A 22,706-nucleotide genomic window follows, 5' to 3' on the forward strand; every position below is an offset into this window, starting at 1 on the left:
GAGTGACCAGGAGCTATTGAAGGTCCAGCCACCCATCATGCTAACTCTAAGTATTCAAACAAATGTAGAGAGTTATTCCAAAAGTGGGTATTGTCAGGGAAAGGAAGGTTGTAAAATCAGTTTGTTCCGGGGAGTCTTCCTCTTTGGAAGATAAAACCCTCACACACCCAAACAGGTGTAATGCTTTATCATTGGGGTTTCGCTTCTGGGTGGGCTTGCACTGCAATGGCATTTTGATGAGTGCAGGGATGTGAAAGTAGGGTAGTGAGTGAGTTTGTGAGGTGTGCGGTATTCTTTATACTGGTAGCTCCCTTGGTAGGGGTAAAAACAGGGATGTGAGTACTATCATTTGGAAAACTTGTGAACCGTGACAGTCCCACAGTGTTTGATGCTGGCAAAATATCAAATTATCCTCTTGGATACAGACATTAACTGCTTGCCAATAAGTTCTTATAGTATTTCTAATAAAAAGCTGTCTGAACAGTCCTTTGCGCTCTACCATTGGGGCTGGGCAGGTACAGACAAAATGACAAATGTCTTCCTTAAAATAGTTACAAAGACGACATGATGACTCTTCAGACAATCTCCTCTAGATGAGTGAATTAAAACAAGTTTGCAAATCATCAAGTAGGTAACGCAGCAGTTTAGGTTTAGCTTTAAACTATGGGTGGGCTGAACTTGTGGCGTTCTACTTTGTGGAATTCAACCGAGGTGTCTAAAAACTCCGTGAACTTCTGTGGAGTTTGGCCTGTGGCAGAATGCAAAACTTTTTCCGATCAATTATTTATGTTGTTATTTCTGAAATGTGCCTGATTAATATATACATGTAACACTAGTGTAATAGCTTATGTGGTGTTGTCATGGCACTATGAATGTTCTATTGGCTCCTGGGTGATGGAATGTTAGTCAAGAGGTTTTCATCTTGCATATCTTCCGCATAGTTCTGTCAGCTTTGTGCTTTCAATATTGTCTCATTTCAGAAGGATAATAGTAGGATATTTTAGATGATGGATTTTCAGTTTGTTTACTGTGACAGATGTTTGTTTAGTTGTTTAAGGTAGCCTCATCAGCAATGGCAAGCATTAACAACTGACGTGTGGATGCCAACGATCACCAGCACAAAGAAGGACTCCATTATACACAGGGACCCCGAATGAACAAATGTGTCTGAAATGAAGCTAGCTACCGACAAAATAGAATACTTTCGAACACTGCACCTGGCACCTTCATAAGTGAGCATTTGCTATCCAAACGTCACTTGAAAGATGTTGACTTGAAAGATTTGGACTGTTTATAAATCAATGTTTACTTTTAGACACTGATACTGACTTTAATTAATTTGCCTCCCAAAGTGCGAACTTGTGAGTTTATCTCCAAGCCACGGCAGAAGAGTGGTGGGAAGGTTGGTAGCTAAAAATGAAAGAAAAGAATGACAGGTCTGCAGAGACTGTCTTCAGTGGCATCATGCAGTGCTAAGGAAGCTGAGGGGTACCATGCAGGGGATGGGGGCTCAAGGGGAACAGTAATATGGCATACCAGGATCAATCTTGGAAAAAATCAAGGGTAGCAAAAAAGGTCTGTCTCACCCTCCTTTCGAAATAATCAGATATTCCATAAATGAAAGGTAAATCATTGATCCAAGGCAGGTCAGTGTTTTTACATTTAAAGCTACCACATGAAGCCCCAAGGATTAAGGTAGGGTGAACAAACTGTGAGGTTCCTGGGATGGTAGGGTCCTATATATTAAAGGGCTTGGCTTAAACATATACCATAAAATTACCGTAGAGTGACACCTACTCACACATTTACATAGAACCACCACTGCCACGCGCATACGTGATCATTGCTTTGCAGAGAGGCCAAGAATTGGATGCCGAAGTATTCTGGACACTACCTATATCTAATTTCCTGTTTTCATATTGACTCAATGTTCCACAGATTCCCAGACCAAGCCTTCCGTTAAAGCCCACAGCCACGATGGGAGTGGGGCATGCACTGGCAAAACTCAGCAGAGAAGGAGGCTGGTGCCTCTACGAGGATACTGACATATCTTAGGCCATGAGACATTTAACATATATTCAAATCCTGGCACACAAAGTGCTCACAGTGTGTCACTTACTCTAGTACCAAAAGACTGGTGGATGGGCTGGGGTCGGTATAGTGGGGGAGTAATAAAGGGTTAATCAGCCTGGAGCATCACGCACAGTGGCAAGGTTCTTTTCACAGCTGCCCGGAACAATGCAGCTATCAGTCTGTAGTTGACCTTTGACCTAAAATAGTTTATGACTGATTCTCAGATGTTGATGAAAAAAATACATTCCTAAAACCCATACTAAGGAGGTGTTACAATCCAACTCAGCACACTCCTCCTTGCTCTCTTGAGCACTTCTTTAACCTTGCGCTTGATCCTCTACACGGCGATGTTGGTCATGTCTAGCGCCGGGCACTCCTCCTCTTCTCGCCCCTGCTGCTCACGAGGGCATGGTTGCTGCTGCTCGTCCCATGCCCGGTGATTGTGTGGGGCCTGGTGCAGTCAGCGTTTTAAATAGTTCCATAATGAAGAGAATGCAGCAGATAGTGTATTATTTATTTTCTGAATTGCCAAACTCGGGTTCTTAAATGAGCCTCTACCGTTAAAAATCACCCCCAAGTAGTTACACTCGGACACAGTTTTCAAAGCTGGCCCTTCTACATAGAATGTTGGTGGTTAAGCTCTCCCCTTGATTCGAGGATGGTTGTCATCTTACTAAGATTAACTCTTAGCCCATGATCCGCAGCATACTGAGAGGTGTTGTTGATGAATCACTGAAGACCAACCTTAGTAGAACTAACAAAAACAACAGTGTCAGCATACAACAAGTGTGAAGCGTTACAAGCAGCCACCATAGGTGAATGGGAATTGAACTTATTTAAGGCAGAAAAAAGCTCAGCAACATACAACTTAAACAAATGCGGAGCCAGTTCTCAAACTTGTTTTAGGCCATTTCTTGTTGGAATTATTATGGAGATTGTTTTACCTTTACCCAGCCTGATTCTTGTCCAGGTATCTGTGTACTGCAATTACATAGCTCTTAGGAGAAGAGGCAGAATTCCCCAGCGTAGACTCTCTGCACCGCATGAAAAATTGTATGAAAATCTACATAGCACAGGTGTACATTTAAAGAGCGGTACCTGCCTCTTCGATTAATGATGCCAGCATCTGGATGTTGGTAGTTGTGCAAATTCCCTTAATGAACCCTGTCTGGTGCTTTGGGACCAATGAACTAGTATCAGCCCAGTCTGTTAGTTCTGCTAGCATACATTTTGCAAAATATTTTCCCTCTCCATCCATTAAAGCAATCAACCTACCGTTGGAAGTTAAGGAGGTTTGACCAGCTTTATAAACTGGGGCTAACAAAGACATATGACAGCTATCTGGAATTTCTTGATTATTGAGGACATACTCAAATAAGGTGACCAAATTCTCTGTCTAAAATTGCGAATTGTGCTTGAAAATCGTCAGGTGGAAATTCATTAGTGTCAGGGGCACCATCCCAGTGGCTCCTAGAAATTATTTTCTCCACTCCTAACAAGATTGCTTAGAGTGAGGCATGCCCTCCAAGTTTTAAAAAGCTGCCTTTTGAGCACCCTTTGTTTATTCTGCAGCCCAAACTTATAAAACCTAAATACTTTTCTATGGTGACATTTGAAAGAGATTTTGACTGAAAGGGCATTGGTGCAGTAGCAAGTAGAATTTGCAGGTGGATAATTTCATTGCAAGAATTCAATTTTAAGGTGGAATACATACCCAGAACTCTGAAAAGTGACAGATTACTTATCAAGATTAGTGAATGTGAAAATGCAGGGAGTGAAGGAACCCATTGAGGAACATTTGAGGGAATTGGATGAGTTTGAAGTGTGTGAAGTCACAGAGGGGAGTATAGTTGTTGACACAAGTAACAGAACACATTGAGAAAGGCTGGGGTGAATGTAAGAAGTTGACTCCATCATGCAGGGGATATTGAGAGGTCAGGAATATGTTAGCAACACATTATGAATTGATGTGGTGAGGCACCAAACTGGTTCCTCCTGTGGAGCTGTGAGGTAGGTTGATGAACCTGGCACATCCATGACACCTGGGCATCAGCAAGACCAGAGAGAAGTTAAGACTCCATTTTTGGTGGCCTGACCTAAATAAAAAGGTTGAACATGAAATCAAAGAGTGCATGGATTGCAAAAGCAAGGACATGACTGCTTTAAAAGAAACTCAGAGACTGTGAGAGCAAGTTGCCTTAGACATTTCAAATAAACTCATTTTAACACATTGAGGAGCCAAGTTACGTCATTATATATTTTCATATACTTTTCAGATGCCTTTTGTTGTGTGAAAGATTAGCAATTATGCCCCTTCAGTTTGTAGGGCTAGTGGGCTTGATTGACTTTCCACATTTTCCCAACTTGTACATTTCTCATACTATATTAACAATCCTTCTCATACTACATCTAATGTGGTTTGGTTTTTCCCTAGGACATTTTGAAGGTCTGTGAGTCAAAAGAACATTTGAGGCACATTTTAAGGGTGGACAGCGATGGCCCTGGGGCCCGACCAAAGCAGTCATGCGCACTCTACATTTTCTATACATAGGCTGCATGCAGCCTACATAGAGAAAATGGCCTGCCTACAGGAGCCCGGTCGGGCGCCACCCGCGACTCCGCACCAATCACAATGCTGCCATTGCAGCGTTGTGATTGGCTACAGGAGGGGATGGAGCATGCCTGTGCCTGTTCAAGGAGCAAAGGCAGCGCGGGACGGGACCGGTCAGGTAGGTTTTACTTATATTCAACTTAACGTCACCCTCAGCCTCGTGTGAAACCCCGTGCGACTGCCCCCCTCCCTCCCTTCTGCAAGTTTGTGAGCCGGGACTGAATGGCACACTTCATACTTACAGCGCTACATCCAAATAAAAAACTGTTACAGCAAGCACTATAAATACGAGTTATATTTTTAAGTTTATAGTAGGCCAGGACCGCTGTGTCTGTAACCGAGTGTGGCTATCTGTTTGTGTCGGGGAGAGGAGGTGGCACGAGTAGCTGGCCATCTCTGGTACTAAGGGATGACCTCGTTGGGGCGAGTGGTTTGTTTGGAAGATGTTTAAATGGCAATTAACTCTGATGTACACCCAGCAGTCCCGCTGCTTTACACTTTTAGTGGCACCATAGGTTCAGTGTTCGCCAAACGCCACACTCCCTTGATTGGCTCTCAGGGCACGCAGCTGCTTCTCAGCAGGAGACTGTGCAGATAACACATGGCTCCTGAAGGGCTGCTGCGAGCAGACATAGGAAAACACACTTATAGAGCGCTCCACTGCAATTACACCAGCTTCCTTTCAGACCAGCAGTGAAAAGTAATCAAAGCATACTTCCGGGCACCGAGGCTGCACTTGTTGTGTCAGAGCGTTCAGTAATTCCATTCACATAGCGCTTAAGTCCACATAATTAACAGCATGGACCATGTTGCTAAGTACATAGGATGTGTGATGGGAGGGCTTGCATTGCATTTGGAGTGAAAGAAGGACGTCATCCTTTTACTATTCCTGTTCAGGAAATGTGGCATATTTATTGGGTCAAATGTGCCTAATTCGAGACTCCTTCCCTGGGTGGCGCACAGCAGCAGCATCATGTCACAGTTGATGTGGTTGTACTTGTGTGTGTCTCCGCCATCGTGTGGTGCTGCCGTTGTTGCTGGCCTCACTTATACTGCATGAAAATATCCTTGTGTCCAGCGAAAGAAAGTTTAAGCCTTACCACTTTCAAATGTCACCAGCCGCCACTGAGGGTGGAATGTTAAGATTTAGTTTCCAAGAAGCAGCCGCTGTAGCAAATGGATTTGGATATATTTTACAAGAATGAGAATTTGTACTATACAACCCTCTGTGAAATTAAAAACCAAATTTCACCACAGGATGTTATTAGAATTAATTCGTTTTCCTACTTCGCTAAATTGACATCGTTTCTGCAAAGTATGAATTTATATTCAGAGCAAGCCTAGCCCTGCACAGACTTTCATGCCCCCAGCATCATAATACGTTTAGATACTGAAATGACGAAAGCACACTGTGAAGAGTCACGATTGCTGTTTGTTTTATTAGCATTAAAGGCAATTACACCTTAGAGATACAAGTATTGGTAAGATATGATTAGAATGTCCAGATGCGTTATCTAGATGATGTGGAAGTTAGCATTTAGATAAATACTGCAATCATTTCATGATTTATTTTCAATGATTATCATGGAAAGTTTTTTACGACTGTAAGCAGATATTTGAGGTAAGTGAGAGTCGACGAGAGAGACGAAGAACATGGATTAAGTACCACCCAGGGATACGGTGGCAATGGCACTCCAATGATTCAACTGCATCTTTGATTAGATTTCAGTTATTTGGCTAGACAACATTTTAAAGTGGAAGCTGTAAAATGAAAATCAGACAATCTTCAGAAAATTGGAAACATCATAAACACAGAAGGCACGATTATGAGTCTTCTTATGGACTCTGCCTTCTGCCCTTAACTTTGGAGTGCACATTTTTTAAAATCAATTGTGACTATACAACCTCTCTTTCTTTACATGCAATAAGGAAAAATGTTGCTTTAATATCTATTATAGAGTACAGTGATTCCTCAACGCGAGGTTTAATCTCTAGCAATTTAATTGCATAGCCAGCATCACTTATAGTTTTTCTCAAAAACTCTTCTTCAATGCTTAATGTTGTAAACTTGAATGATTCAACCATGTGAAAGGTGCATCCAAACATTCCAGTCATTAAAAGGTGGCCTCCTACTCGCAAAAGTGATGACATATTTTTCAGACCGGTGCAGTAGGCGTCCTTGTTGAGAAAAGTCGTTTCCAAACAGTATTCCGTGAGCAGGCAATCGGCTTGAGGAAAGACGTGTGGGGCTAAAGGGTCACTTTTACAGACATCGTGCTCCACAGTATGTTTGATTTTTCTTCTCAACCTCTCTTGAATTTCCATCCAATTGTCACTAAAAATATATATACAGGAAACAATAAATGTATAGCCCATGTTACATCCATAACCACTTATACTTTCACAAACGTTGACACAGAAATCGAAAATGCGTGAGAACTAAACTAAGTAAGAGTACTATATTCTGTAAGACAGTCTGCAAAGGTTCGGGCCATGCAGGCTTGCGACCTGTGCAGGCATGACTTGCTGCTCTTGATAGTTTACATTTGTTGCTCTGGAGCACAAACAAACAGAGCTGTTGATCTCCACTTCAGATAGCTGATCAGACCCTCAAAGCCCATATCCGCATTTGTAGGGGACACAGTGCTACAAATTAGAATGTTTGGTGAAGACTTCATACCAAAAATTAAATAGCAGGATTGAAAGTGTACTGCATTTAGGACTTGTCACCCTGATGCACAAATATCCTAAAATATCTTGAACTCTGACCTCTGAACATGTTTGAAAATCGTTTTATTGCAACCTACAGAATGATATAAGTCTCTCACATGGGAATAAACATATATTATGGACATAAAAACATGTTACAGCTGTATGGTTTTGTGAGGAATTTTCACCAGGATCCTGGAACATCTAATCTTAGGGTCATATTTATCAATCTTTTGAACACAGAATTGCTAATGTTTCTTCACTCTCATTATCCCAGAAAATGTAACCTGATCTTTTGTGGCTACCTTTCACTTTATATCTCTCTGTGCATACACCTATATCTTAGTTACTATATTATTTTAATATATATATATATGTATACAAATATATATATTTATATATATATATATATATATATGGAGAACCTCACATACACTCCAATGAATCCTTCGGACACAAAAATGAGCATGGACCCAACAATTTGCGCTTTGATTTTTTCAGCTTATTGCCATCTAGTCCGCCATGATGCGTTTCGGTCGTACAACGACCTTGATCACATGACACGTCCCAGACTGTGCTACCAATATATATATATATATTCTTTGTTTCTTTTTTCTCTCTTCTCTCTCCCTTTTCTCTTCTTCTTCCCTCCCTCTCTCGTACTCCATAGTTTTACAACATAATATGATATATATTTATCGACTTGTATTGCTTTTTTTTCTGTAAATTACTTGACTATGTTCTATTTCTCTCTACTGGTTCTTCTCTAATATCAATATTGTATTGATGTTAATTTCTCTAAAACTCCCCAAAAAAGTATTCAACAAAAAAATATATATTTATCAATCTTTCAAGCATTACAGTGCAGCAAGACACATTGCTGTTCTGTGCTGTGTGAGAGGGCCGGAATACGCCATATCAATCCTGCTCTCTCACTGCACTGGTGCACTTGTTGGTGCCTACCGGCAATGAAGGCACCCTTGCTCCGTTGCAGGATTATTTTTGTGCAGGAATCATTCCTCTTTCTAAATGGGTTGCAGAATGCAGCATACAATGAAAGATTAAACAACAATGAGAAAAATATATATTTTTCCTTCTTGCACCTCCCCATGGAAGGTGTAACATTTAGATGCATTCCCAGGTTTAATAGTCTTGGTAGATATGGGAATGCACCAAAATCCATGGATGAATGCATGTAATCACACAGGCTCCCCTAATGGAATGCCTTTCCAGGTCAGAGTAACTCAATGCAGTGACGTGTGCTGCCTTGCATTACTCCATATTTACCAAGTCATACAGGGCCACGCAGGGTAACTCTCATTCTAGGTTTTTCATCGCCCTGCATCACCTTGCGTGGTGCAAGGGTGTCACAAAACGTTGACAAATATGCCCCTTATCCTTTACTGACTAGTATTCCTGGTTAATGTTGTTTTTGTACCACTTCTGTCTCAAAGCTTTTGTTACTATTGCCCTCCATTTGGAAAAAAAAATGTTCTGCCAAAGTAATCCTGGCATTCCAAACGTAGCTTGGATGAAAAGTCAATTATTCCTCTTTGTGGATACGATTTGACGACCAAAATTAATGTGCTTACACATAAACCAATTCAAGCAGTTGAGAATGTCATAGCTAAATCTGGAAGGTCTTAGAAAATCAGAGTGTTGTTTTACTAACATAAACATGAAGTTAATGGTATTGTAGTTCTTAAACTTAATACACAACATGTCTCACTAACTTTAACAAAATATTGTTCTATAATTTAAACCGATCAAAATCAGTGATTCCATTCAACAGTTCAGCGTTCGGATATTGGGTAATCCAAGGATTTTATACCAGAGATTTCAGATACACAGATGCCAATATATTTGCTAAGGGTGGGCGACAATTTCCGTTTCGCTCGTGGAAATTGCGAGAATTCGACATTTTCGCGTTCCGCGCAGAACGAGAAAATGTCAAAACTTCCGCGATCCGTGAGGGAACAGAAATTGTCACCCACCCTTACTTAACACTCCTACAATCACATCAAAACGCACCTTTTTCCTACTCTCTAATTCATACATATTATCGTATGTCTCATTTTAAATCAACTTTGTTGTTAATAATGACTGGGATGGCAATTATATTCACACTCTAATATTATATTCATATTATGTTCGTCATCCATTTGTGTAATGTGCCTTTCGTAGTATTTTGCTCCTGTGTTTATGAAATGTTTGGGGTCGTGTGCCTCTGCATTTACTTATTTTTGAAGTGTCTGTGCAAGGCCAGCATGAGGCCAAGAAAGCATCATTCAGAGGAATCATTCCATTCATTCCATCAATGAAACCTTTATATGTCACTGACACACTTACCAAAGTGCAAGACAGGCAGGCTCGGCTGTCAGTCTCTCTCAGTTGTCTACAAAGTGAAGCTCGGTGTCACCAGTGTGCTGAGGCCAATGCTTTGCGAGGTTAGAACTCAGTGACCTGCGAAGAACATGTGTGAAAGACCCTCGGGTTCTCCAGCGTGTCTGTCAAGAACTACCAATGGGGGTTGGAGTAGCCCGCTGCCTGCATGTTATAGTTAGGAATTGGCATTTAAGAAACCTTAGAAATTCACTGAAAAAAACAAAGGTTTCAGGGGTGTTATAGTTAGCTGGACATTTCCCTCGTACAAAACCCTAGAAATTCCCCGTTATAGTTAGTTCTGCTAACTATAACTCGCACCCCCGCAATGCACTGCTGATGACGTCACCTATTACATCAATCATGCCATGGTCAGTGACATCACTGATGACATCACTGATGACATCTCAAATGACATCACTGATGAAATCATCCAGTGACTGTGTGTTTCTGTAAAGTTTAAATATGTTTTATATATATAGGGAAAGGGATATGGAAGAATGAGTGGGTGTATAAGTGTGTGAATAGATGAATTAGTAGAAGCGTGACTGACTCTATAAGTGAGTGATTAAATCTATGTAACTGCGGACTAGTGACTAAACTGTGTGAATGTCTGTCTGTTGGTGTGTAAACAGCTGCATGGGTTTGTGAACAGCTACATGAGTGTCAATATGGGTTATTGATTGGTTGTCTAAGTATCTGTATGGGTGCCTGAGTGTTTGAGTGGGTGGAGTGTGTGTGACTCTGTGCATAGATGTGTGAGTGGGTGATTCAGTAGGTGCATAGTTTTGAAGAGTGCAACTGTGATGCACTGTATGGGTGGGTGAGTGTATGTATGGTTGTGTTAGTGAGTGAATATATATTTCATTAGTACATGTGTAATTTACTACATATGTGAACGGCAGTATATATGTATGTTGGAGTACAGAAATAACTATAACTGAGAGAGTGAGATAGTGTGAGTGGCTGTATGGATGAGTGTATGCTTGTATCATTGATTGTATAAGACCATAAAAATTTGCTAGTATTTGTATGAGTATTTGAGCTTGTGCGTGTATAATTGTATAGGTGAGTAAATGGCAGTGTGATTAATTACTTGGATGACTGAGTATATGTGTGAGTAACTCTATGGATGAATAGCGGTGTGGGAGTGTCTATATATGTGTATGAGTGCATATGATAGTCCTGTACTGAATGACCATAAGTATGAGTGTCTGTAGAGATGAGTGAGTGGATGAGTGTTTACACCTAAGAGTCAGTGATTGGGCATGTACTTATTGGTGTTGGATTGTCTATGGTTTTGAGAGTGGCAGTATGTAATTTAGAGTGGGTGTATGAAAGGTTATATTAGGGTGTGACAAAAAGCATCAAATGATCACATGAATGACATCATCAGTGATGTCATTTGAGATGTCATCAGTGATGTCCTCAGTGATGTCACTGACCATGTCATGAGTGATGTAATATGTGAAGTCATCAGCAGTGCATTGCGGGGGCGCGAGTTATAGTTAGCAGAACTAACTATAACGGGGGAATTTCTAGAGTTTTGTACGATGGAAATGTCCAGCTAACTATAACACCCCTGAAACCTATGGTTTTTTCAGTGAATTTCTAAGGTTTTTTAAATGCCAATTCCTAAATATAACGTGCATGAAACCTATGGTTTTTTCAGTGAATTTCAAAGGTTTTTTAAATGCTAATTGATATCTATAATTTATCTCTAAAGCTATGATGTTTAATAATTTTCATTGGATTTCTAATTTTTTCTATTTCAGTGTGTCAATTCCTTTAATTATTTTTTTTAATATTATTTGTTTTTAACGTTTTTTTTTAATTGTACATTTTTTAAAAATATTTAAATATATTTTTAAAAATATTTTTTAAACTATATTTTCAATACTATATTATTTTTTTCATTTTTTGGGGGATTCGCACACCCTATGCGCCCCTTTCTCGATCCCTGCGCGAAGGCATTCGTGCACGGTATGCATTGGGTACGTATTTCGTGCGCGATTGTAATGCGACCGGTACGTGACTCCAAGCCTATACGCGACACATATGATGCACATTACGCGACACTTGCGCGCTTCCGCGATACGTCATGTGCATGTGTGACGCGGTGGGTGCGCGAATCCCGCAAAATATTTTACATATATATATGTATTTCATGTGAATATTAATTGAAGACAAACTCTAAACTACTCATAAAAGTAATAGATTTTTACTTCTAATCCTATATTCCTTTTAAATTCAATTTTGCGGATGCGCGCTCGGTGCGTGCTGCCTATGCGCACGTGCGCGGATCCCATGTGACCTGAAAAAAAGAGATTTGATTGGTTCATTACACTTCCTATTCTAACTATTGAAAGACCCCACCCATTTCAATCATTCTTCTTTGACCTTCTTAGGAGGACCATCTCTTTGCAGAGAAGAACCTTTTTTGGACTAAGTTTACACTTAGCTCTAACTTCCGTCCGCACGATGAACTCCATCCACTCCGGATCTCCTACTGACCCCTGCCCTCACCACGTCTTCAACAAGGCCGACGCTGTCATCGCACCCCACCTGCGGGACATCATCAACACCTCCTTCGACACCGCTACCTTCCCAGAGAGCTGGAAGCACGCCGAACTCAGCGCTCTACTAAAGAAGCCATCAGCCGACCCCACCGACCTCAAGAACTACCGCCCCATCTCGCTGCTCCCGTTTCCTGCAAAAGTCATCGAGAAGACCGTCAACAAGCAGCTGGCCGCCTTCCTTGAGACGAACGGTTCCCTCGATCTCTAGCAGTCTGGCTTCCGGGCCAACCACAGCACCGAGACCGCCCTGATCGCAGCCACTGATGACATCCGAGCACTGCTTGACAACGGAGAAACAGCAGCCCTCATCCTCCTAGACCTCTCCGCGGCCTTCGACACTGTCTGCCACCGTACACTAGTGCAGCGACTCAGCAACGTCGGAATCCAGGAGAAAGCACTGGAGTGGATCATCTCCTCCCTCGCCGGAAGGACACAGAGAGTCCGCCTCCCCCCGTTCAGATCTGAAGCCACCGAAGTCATCTGCGGCGTTCCTCAAGGCTCCTTGCTCAGTCCAACCCTCTTCAACATCTACATGAGCCCCCTCGCAGACATCGCATGCCAGCACAACCTCAACATCATCTCCTACGCCGACGACACCCAGCTGATTCTCTCCCTCACCAACGACCCCGCCACCGCCAGAGCCAACCTTCACGAAGGGATGAAAGAGGTAGCCGAATGGATTAAGAACAGCCGCCTGAAACTGAACTCGGACAAGGCGGAAGTCCTCATCCTGGGATCCTCACCCTCCGCCTGGGACGACTCCTGGTGGCCCCCCGCCCTAGGCAGCGCACCCAAACCAACAGACCACGCACGCAACCTGGGCTTCATCCTGGACTCCTCCCTCTCCATGACCAGACAAGTCAACGCCGTCTCCTCGTCGTGCTTCAACATCCTGCGCATGCTACGTAAGATCTTCCGGTGGATCCCCACCGAGACCAGGAAGACGGTCACCCAGGCCCTCGTCACCAGCCGTCTGGACTACGGCAACTCCCTCTATGCCGGAACCACCGCCAAACTCCAGAAGAGACTCCAGCGGATGCAGAACGCCTCAGCACGACTCATCCTGGACATCCCCCGTCGCAGCCACATCTCCGGACACCTGAGAGACCTGCACTGGCTCCCGGTCAACAAGAGAATCACCTTCCGACTCCTCACCCACGCACACAAAGCCCTACACAACCAAGGTCCAGGATACCTCAACAGCCGTCTCAACTTCTACGCTCCCAAACGCCAGCTTTGATCGACCGGCCACGCCCTCGCCGCCGTCCTCCGCATCCGAAGAGCCACCACAGGGGGACGGTCCTTCTCCTACCTCGCCGCCAAGACATGGAACTCCCTGGCTGTTCGAGCAGTAGCGGACCCCCCTCCCCCAGCGCCTTGAGACCCTCTGGGTGAGTAGTGCGCTATATAAATGCTTTGATTGATTGATTGATTGATTGTCTTCAGGGCAGCAGGCATCTCCAGGATCTCCTCATTCATCTGAGGATGATTTTTTGGAAGAACCACCATGCCCACCAAGATATTCATCTGTGGTGTGGAAATTTTTCACCTTTCCTGAGGGGCAAACGAAAACCAATGCCACCTTAGTAACCTGCAAGATCTGCCAGAGAGTGCTGTCCTGTGGGGATCCGAACCAAAAATATTCCTGCGGAACAGCAAGTATGATGAAGCATCTGAGGACCCTCCATCCAGTGAACCTTGCTCGGGAGGAATGCCGCAGAATGAGACTTGTTCCTGCTCCATCAGATCCATCGCAGCCAAGCACTTCGAGGGTGGATCCTTCTGTGCAAAATTTGGACATCCGTCCACAGTTTCAAACCCTAAAAGTGCTCTGCATGAAATGCAATGCTGTATTATGCTATGGAGAGCAGTCAATTGATCTATCTTATCTGCCACAAGCAAGAGAGTCATCATTGCTATTTTTTATTTCTCTGAAGTTCATTGTTTTGTTCCTCCAGTTCTGTTTTTTCCTTTTTTTTTTCAAGAAAAACCCCCAAAATTTTAAAATTGTTAAAAAACCCCCCAAATAATATCAAAGAAAAAAGAAGGAAAAAAAGTTCTTCTAAGAATTAACTTTCCTGGTTTAAAAAAAGAGCTATATTTGTTTGTTAGTATGTGAAAGTTTAGATGAATGTATGTGTAGTATGTAATTGACTGAATGAATGCATTAGTAGCGTATGGTGAATGTATAAGTGCAGAACTATGAGGAAGTGCTGCAGCATCACACAGTAACCTCTTTAACTGCAGTGTGCTGTAGTACTTCTGAAGCACAGGGATGCAACATATGTACATAAATATGTTGCAAATCTATGCTTCTCTCTGCACGGCTTCTTAAACTTCAGCCATGTGGTGACACAGACACCCTTGCACCATGGTGCAAGGATATCTGTGTCATGTGCTGTTTGTTTTTGTGCCAGGAGACACACCTTCCTGCACAAAGCCAATCAGAAAACTCATTTTTCTCCTTCAATGTATGCTGAACATGTTAGCATGCATTGAAGATTAAAAAATGAGGAGAAATGAAAACAATTCTCCTTGTTGTGCTTTCCTACACCAGTTGGAGAATGGTGCAGCATTCACACACATATCGAGATTGATGATTTCTGATAAATCTGGAGATGCGTCTTGTTCTATGAGTATTCAGTGCAATCACGCACAACAACACTTATAGAACACCTTTTCAATGCAAAGTGGTGTGTATGATGAGGTTGTATTTACATGGAGTAGAAAAAATACACAGAGTGCCTTTTCCTCTCTTTGTAAATATGAAAGAGTGTCTTGTGCAATAACTATGTTACAAAAAGTGACATATTTCAGTTTTTAATATTGCTTGCGAATGATAGTAGGTAAGCACAGAGTTTTGTCTGCAAAGATGCTCAAAGAAGAATGATTAAAATGATTGCGGTCCTTCAATAGGTACAATGGGAAATATTATGAACCACTCAAATCTGTTTTTTTGGAGGTCACATGATATCCGATAACAGAGAGATTTCAAAACTACATAGGTATAAACAGAGTGTTTTTAAAAATGTGTTCAAACTTTGCAGCTTCTCGCAGATCTATCCATTCTGCATATTAATACTTAGTTAAACTTACCTTCACAGTAATAGAAACTAAAAATGGTAAAAAACAATGTCAGATGTTTTTTCGTATTGTAAATTGGGGTAAATTGCTTATTTTAGAATTAGGATCTGTGAAATAAAAGAAAAAATAGTTATAACATGTAATAATACATTTTTTACAACACAGCATAATTTAAACAAAGTAATTTGTTTGCCTTTTTTGCTATTTCACTAGAAATAGTGATTTCAATTGTACTCATCACTTAACAACAGGCACAAAAAAAAACAATCAAAAAGATTGTTTAAAAAAAACCAACATGCTATTCTCAGTAAAATACCAGAAAATACAAATCACACATATATGACATGCTTATAGCTAACAGAATTTTATAACTTTTAGCTTATAAAAACTGTAAATGTTGTCGCTTCTAATATTCACCGGGTCAATGAGCACGAAAAAGTCCATAATTCAAACATATACCTTTCCTTGAGGCCAAATGGTATTTTTGCACTCCTTTTTATGTAAATTGTCCAATGATAATCCTATTAATTTATAATAATAAATTCCTCAGAGAGTGAATTATCTTCCTAAAACTTTGACTTTAAAAATATTAGGTAGGAATTTGAGAATTCCCTAGGCAAATGTTGTTTTTTGAAAACAAACTAGGACTCATTACTAAGTGTTCAGCCTTTGTCACATTTTAGATAAGCAGTGTAATGTCCAGATGTTGTGGAAGGCCCGTCATGGAAAATATTGCAATTGCTACAAAAGTCCTTCCTGATATTGATAGTTGTGTTGCTACAAATTGCTTTTTTAAAGTATCCGATTTTCTTCCATCAGCTGAACAACGTTGCATCATTAAAGTTATGTATTGTCCATATTTTGTTAAAAATTATGTGGATAACATTTCTGATTTACATTGGCTACACTCCATGTTTTGATTTGCACCTTTAACTAATTTATTGAAAGACACTGATTTACAGTCTGGTAATGATAAATACAGAAATCTTTCAGTGTCTACATTAGTGGTACATGTATACATGCAATTTTCACAATGATGTTCCCATTTGTAAGAAAGGCCAAAAATATTTTCTATTTCTACACCTTCATTTTCAAAAATGGTAAGCATATACATTAAAAATCCCTGAGCATCTTGTTGGATATTTTGTGTAAATTTTGTAGAACCAGAAAACACATCCAAAAGATTACGAACATCTGAATTTTACTTGTATCTGTTGTCAATTTTTCATAAACAGAATGTAACAGAGAACAAAATCTTTTTTGCCGATTCTGCATAATTTGTTCTTGCAAACCTTCAAGATAAAAAACAACATTGACCACTACATTAGCATAGCAGTTGACACCTGAACTATTTTCAAACTGATAACCAACAATCTCATCAAAGTGTCCTTTTTCTTTTTACTTGCAATCACAACATTATCTTGTTCTTTTCTTTTCTCTACACCTTCAGTACAGATATTCTCAAACCTTCTTTTTCGACGAACCACACGCTTTTCAAATACAGGATATTGACCTAAATTGGGAGCATACACCCTTCTTAACCTATTATACTCTTTTACACAGTTTGCATCTGCAGTAACCCTTGTCTCATCAAAATCAATCAAAAACAAACCAGATAATGTTCTGACTCGCGACAAAGCAACATATGCCATACCCTCTTTAAATACGGGAGATCCAATGTTCACCAATGCACTGTCTACACTTAATCCTTGAGATTTATGTATAGTCACTGCATATGCCAGAGAAAATGGAAATTGTTTCCTGTGGACATATAAATCTTTAACAAGCAAAAAACGTACTTAACAACGACCGATTTCTTTAACTTCTTCAATCTGATCAAACTTAATTTTTAAAAATTCAATTCCTTCTTTTTTCTGATAATTAACAAAATCCACCACTTTACCCATTTCTCCATTAACTAAACCTTTTTCTACATCCAAATTACGCTTTAAAATTACCCGACAGTTTACACATGCATATAATGTCTTTTCTAAACCAGCTGTTTTAGATATTTTTTTTCTAAAGAATCCAGTTTTGTTTTCAACTTTCCTGTCAAAATAATAGTGATTCCTTCATGCTCTATTTTATCGATGGCTTTTATTTTTATAATTTCTTCATTTTCCAGTTTCAATAGTTCTTCGTTGAACATAGAACACTCGCGCAATGTTGGCATTAAGCAGATCAATGATTTATTTTCTGCAATTTTCATGTGCAGTTTCTCATGAACTACATTTTCATTTGGAAACAAATTGCAAAGTAATCGACTCTCCAAAGCTTGTTTGCCATGTTCTGTCAGAATTCCAATTCTTATATCTAGAAGAATACTTCCATATTCAGCATCATTTGTCTGTCGCATATTTGTTGTCAGTTCTTTGTATTTAAAATAAGTCCTAATGTTCACATTACCAACACTACCAAGAGACTTTCTGGTTTCTTCATGTGCAAGTGTTTTAAATACCGGTTGTCCTTTTACTGGAGTCAGTTGCAGTTGATCTCCAAAAACTATGACGTGGTTTCCTCCAAATAACACGTCATACTCTGTTTTGAGAATTTGCTGCATTCTTAAATGCACAAAGGCAAGCATCAAGTTTGAGACCATGCTTACCTCATCAATAATGAGAAGTTTCATTTTCTTCAAGACTTGAAACTTCACAACAAGTTTCTCCAGATAGCTTATGGTATACCAATTTGTTCTCATGCTCTACTGGTAGCATTAGTAAACGATGTAAAGTAATTCCTTTAATGTTATGTGCTGCCAACCCAGTTGGAGCAGTGACAACACAAGACAAATGCGACTCAGTTGTTGTCTGCAGATGACTTGTAATTACATTAATTAAGAAACTTTTTCCTGTTCCAGCTTGACCACTCACATACCACTCACATACCTTTGGATAGGTTGAAATGATGTACATGAGCACCATTTCTTTTCATGAAGTAATCCATGGTCAATCTGCTCTTTCACTAGTTGATATATTTGTTTTTGTTCAACGTTTAGTTGTTCTTCCAAGTTTCCTAACTGTATTACATCTTCTTGAGCTTGATACATTGCTGTTTCCACCTCATTCATGGCAATCGCTGCTTCATTTTCAACAATTGGTTCTCCTAGTGGATCTTGACTCAGTGCAGCAGAACTTTGACTGTCTTTAGAACTGTCTCTAGCAATCTCAGCTGCAATTGTAGCTTCTTGATCAATTTCATCATTCAACATTTTCACATAATTTGCAAAAGCACTGCATTGTATGCTATCTTTACAAGCATTAAATGAATCTTCATAGCTCTGAAAATCTCCAAGTAATTCCAGTTCTGAACGCCATGGTTTGAACATTTGCAAAAGGGCTAAATAGTAAAATTCCCTTTTGTCAGCAGTGTCCCAGATCAGTTTCCTGTGATAAATTAAATTTCCTTTCCTTTGTTTCACCAGACATCCTTCAGAACCAATCACTGCATATTTTCCATCATTGATGTTCTCTCTAGTATTCCGTTTAAAAGTGTAGTTTTGCAGCACTTCATAGAGACAAATATTCTCAAGATGATGACTTCTGTTTGGGTAATATGTGTCCACCAAATTTGTTTTCAAAATATCTGTACTTTCTGGTTCTTTTTCTGCTATATATTCAATTTCTTGAACAGATTTTAGTACCCGATTTCGCATTGCTGCAAGACCTAGACTCACCCAAATGATTCTTCTACTTTTGGAATATAGATTTGCAGATGATAACCGATCAGAGCATTCATATGCTCCAATTTCACGATGCGATAAAATCTTCAAACTGAAACTGTATAATTTCTTACTTAGAGACTTCTCGTGAGAAATCTCTTCCCACATTTCTTTCAATTTCGTCTTTTCTGATTTAGTAATGTAGGACGTTACATATCGAGCAACAGCAATGGAATTGTCCGCAACATACTGAATATCCATGGTAGCGTTCCACATGGATAAAATAACTGGATTGTAGTCATTTATGTATTTTGATTCTATGCTTCTTCTTAAGTTGTAGGTATTTTTTGGAGACTTTCTTGTGATGGTATGTCGCATAGCTGACATAAAACTGTTCACTCTTCCTTTGGAAAATACAGGACGTGGAAATCCAAAACGACATTTGGTATAGAACTTATCCTTTGACTTGTACTTTCGTTGACAGTATTTTCCACACCTATGGCTTTGGAATCGTAAGTCTTGTTGTTTTAGGTTTTTATCTTCTCTGCTATTTGGTACAGCACATGTGGCATAATCTTCAATGAAAGACAAAACAGTTTCATCTGAATCTGTTCCAAATTTGGGGGTGTCCTTGATCCATAACAACATATGTATATGAGGAGCACCTCTTGCTTGATACGCCTTTCTCCAAAAAAAATCCACAACTTCTCAAAGAGGAGGATTCTTTTTATTGCAGATGAAAGACATCATAGCTTCAAATCTATGATTTAAATATCTGCATACATTAACAGGATCCAAAGAGCACAATTCTCCAGGTGTCTTGTATTCAATATTTTTTATATTGGAATTTGCCTCTCGAAGAAATTCAAGTAAATCATCCCAAGCATACTCAGCACAGCTTAGTGTAACAAACCATGTAGGAGTTCCCAAGTTCCGTAGCATACATTTTAGTTCTCCATGACGACGGTACCAATATTCATTAGTCCCACGCTGACATGCCATCAGATTAATCAACTGAGATTCTAAATTATCATCTCTCTGATGCACTTTATCCATAAAATCCTTTGCAGTTACATTTTGCAGATGCATTCCAGTTTTTAAAGTGTGATTTACTGCATATGTAAGTCCAGACAAGTAACTTTCAAACAGAAGAGGAAACATATAAGGGATACATTGTCGAAATCTTGGATCTTCTGCATATAATCTTGTTGTCTGATATTCAGATGCAGGAATCTGTACAGGACGTTCATCATATCGTCCACCTTTTCCTGTTGGAAACAACTGCGGGAAACAACGAGCTTCCAAACTCTCTTCCAATACACTCATGGGACTTCCTCTTGCTTTTTTCATTTGGAACAACTCAATCGTATTCCCCATCACCTCTTTGGAATGAAGTGAATGTACACTGTAATGTTCATAGATTTCTTCACATCTGGACATGTCCACTTTTTCAATTTGTCCACTTAATGTTTCAGTATCTTCTGCTAAATCTATTTCTTCTTCTCCTACAAACACATTTCTATAGTACTCATTATCAGATACAATTAGGCCTTTTGCACTTTTCTAACATCCACTAACTCTTGCCAGATTTTCCTATTCTTATTAGGAACACCATTAACCAGCATGACTAGTAGTTCATTTTCTGCATGGTCTACACCAATAGTTTCAATATTTTTCCCTAAATCTAACGGTAAATACACAACTCTTCCTTTCAATCCTCTTTGTAACTCTGATGGAGGTAATTTACCTGTTTTAGGCTCCATACGAACAATAGCCTGAAACGGGTGCACACATTGAATGAGAATAGACTCATATGTATTTAAATCTATCAGCTCTGGAGGAATAGCAACCAACTCTAGATTATTATGAACAGCTCTAGCAGGCATTTTATTCTCATCTAATTTGTTATAACAATATTGGCAAAGACGCTTCTCAGATCCCAAATCAAAACAATCCTCTACCAACAAATAAGTTGCAAATTCCATCCACTTATCATTATCTTTTATTTCACTTTTTAAATACAGATTGACACCCCTAGTCTGATTTGTATAGTGACTTTGCCGACAACAAATACAAGAAACATTTGGTCTTTCACCTGAAATTACCTTAAACTTTGTGATTTTATCCTCAAAATGTTTTGTAATCACGGGTTCTATATTGTCTTCAGCATTTGGTTCTACTAATGTGTCAGTTTCTGCACTCTCTTGCTGAGGACCAAAGTAACAAAACTCAATATCATCACAAACCTTCTTCTCATCTGATACTGACCCACGCAAAAGATTACTGTTCAACTCATTTAACTTTAGTGCTGGACTTTTTACATAATACAATCTTCTCACTAACTTCCGCATTTGAGTATGATGTACTGCCAACATCCTGAAATGGTGAAAAACACTTTGACAAACTTTCCTAGAAAGACAAGCCAGAGAATGACCTTGTAAACCAGTATTTTTTCTCACTCTGCAAGGGTCTAGTCCTTGCAACACCGTAATCTTTTGTTTAACACTTTTTTTACTATATGCTTGTAAAAAACTACATAATTTATCAATAGATTCTTGTCGTACACTACAAATACTACTGCAATTCCAAGTGTACACAGGGTGTTTAGGACGTCTCCCTAGAACTTCATCAGCTATCACTTTTTCTGCATTTCTTTCAACCATTTTCTCTTTGTCAATTGAACAACCATCTATAACCTCATAACCTCGACCACTGGTGTCAACTGCATACAATAATTTATTGCTCTGTAAATAACTCTCTTCATTAAAGAAAGGCTCTGAACTGGAACTGTGTTTCCATTCTCCCAAAAAAACATTACAATGTTTTTTTCTATTAATTACTCTTTTCCTCTTACTTTTGGCCTTCATTAAATGGATTGGTTTATCTAGTAATCAAATTCTGTTTAATACTAAAATGAATAGTATCCTTTTTACTTCAAAAGCCTTTTCAACAATGGTTTCAATATGCTTCTTCTTTTTATAAAATAGAGCTCTCTTTTTATATTTCTTCACATTTTCAGCAAATTATGTACTACTCTCTTGTAAAATATTTTTTTGCGTATTTCCTTATACTGATTTTGCCTTCTTTTACCATACTTTGTCTCCTTTGACTGTCCATTTGCTTTTTTGCTTTTCCTCTTATTTTGAATTTTTTTTCTAGTTGGAGCATTGTCAGAGATTTCAGCCTTCTGTACTTTCTATTTGGTCCTACAAACATTTTTAATAAATTGCTTTGTGATCTTACCAGAAGATTTTTTCTTTTTAGCCACATTATGTTGTTCATTCAATACTTGTGGTTGATGTTTCTTCAAGTAATTCTCCTGTCTCTGTTCTTTTCATTTTCTTTTTTTTTCGGGCATGATTTCTCTATTTTAACGGTGAAGAACAGTATCTCTAAAAAATAATCACAAATAAATGTATATTATTAACTTTCACATTTATACTATTCTATTACTGTACAAACACATTTTATATAAATACTGACTAAGAAGCTATAGCCCTGAAGCACAAGTGTGACAATGGTTAAAACACGTCATGCATAGTGCATACTACTTTGAAGCAGTTCATGCCCTAAAGCCTGCCTCACTAAAAGACTACAAGCTAACTGACTG

General features: G+C 39.5%; 1 protein-coding gene across 1 annotated transcript in view; it reads right to left on the reverse strand.

Annotated features, from left to right (window-relative positions):
• Positions 1-6,098: 6,098 nt before the first annotated feature.
• LOC146829332 (indolethylamine N-methyltransferase-like) overlaps positions 6,099-22,706 on the reverse strand; it is a 280,679-nt gene continuing 264,071 nt past the window's right edge. The window contains exon 3 of the mRNA XM_085606680.1: positions 6,099-7,019. Within this exon, the coding sequence (XP_085462806.1) occupies positions 6,581-7,019 (439 nt within the window). The 3' untranslated portion in view covers positions 6,099-6,580. The remainder of the gene's footprint in view (positions 7,020-22,706) is intronic.

The sequence above is a fragment of the Triturus cristatus genome, chromosome 5_2 (genome assembly GCF_964204655.1).
Source record: "Triturus cristatus chromosome 5_2, aTriCri1.1, whole genome shotgun sequence".
NCBI classification, from domain to species: domain Eukaryota; kingdom Metazoa; phylum Chordata; class Amphibia; order Caudata; family Salamandridae; genus Triturus; species Triturus cristatus.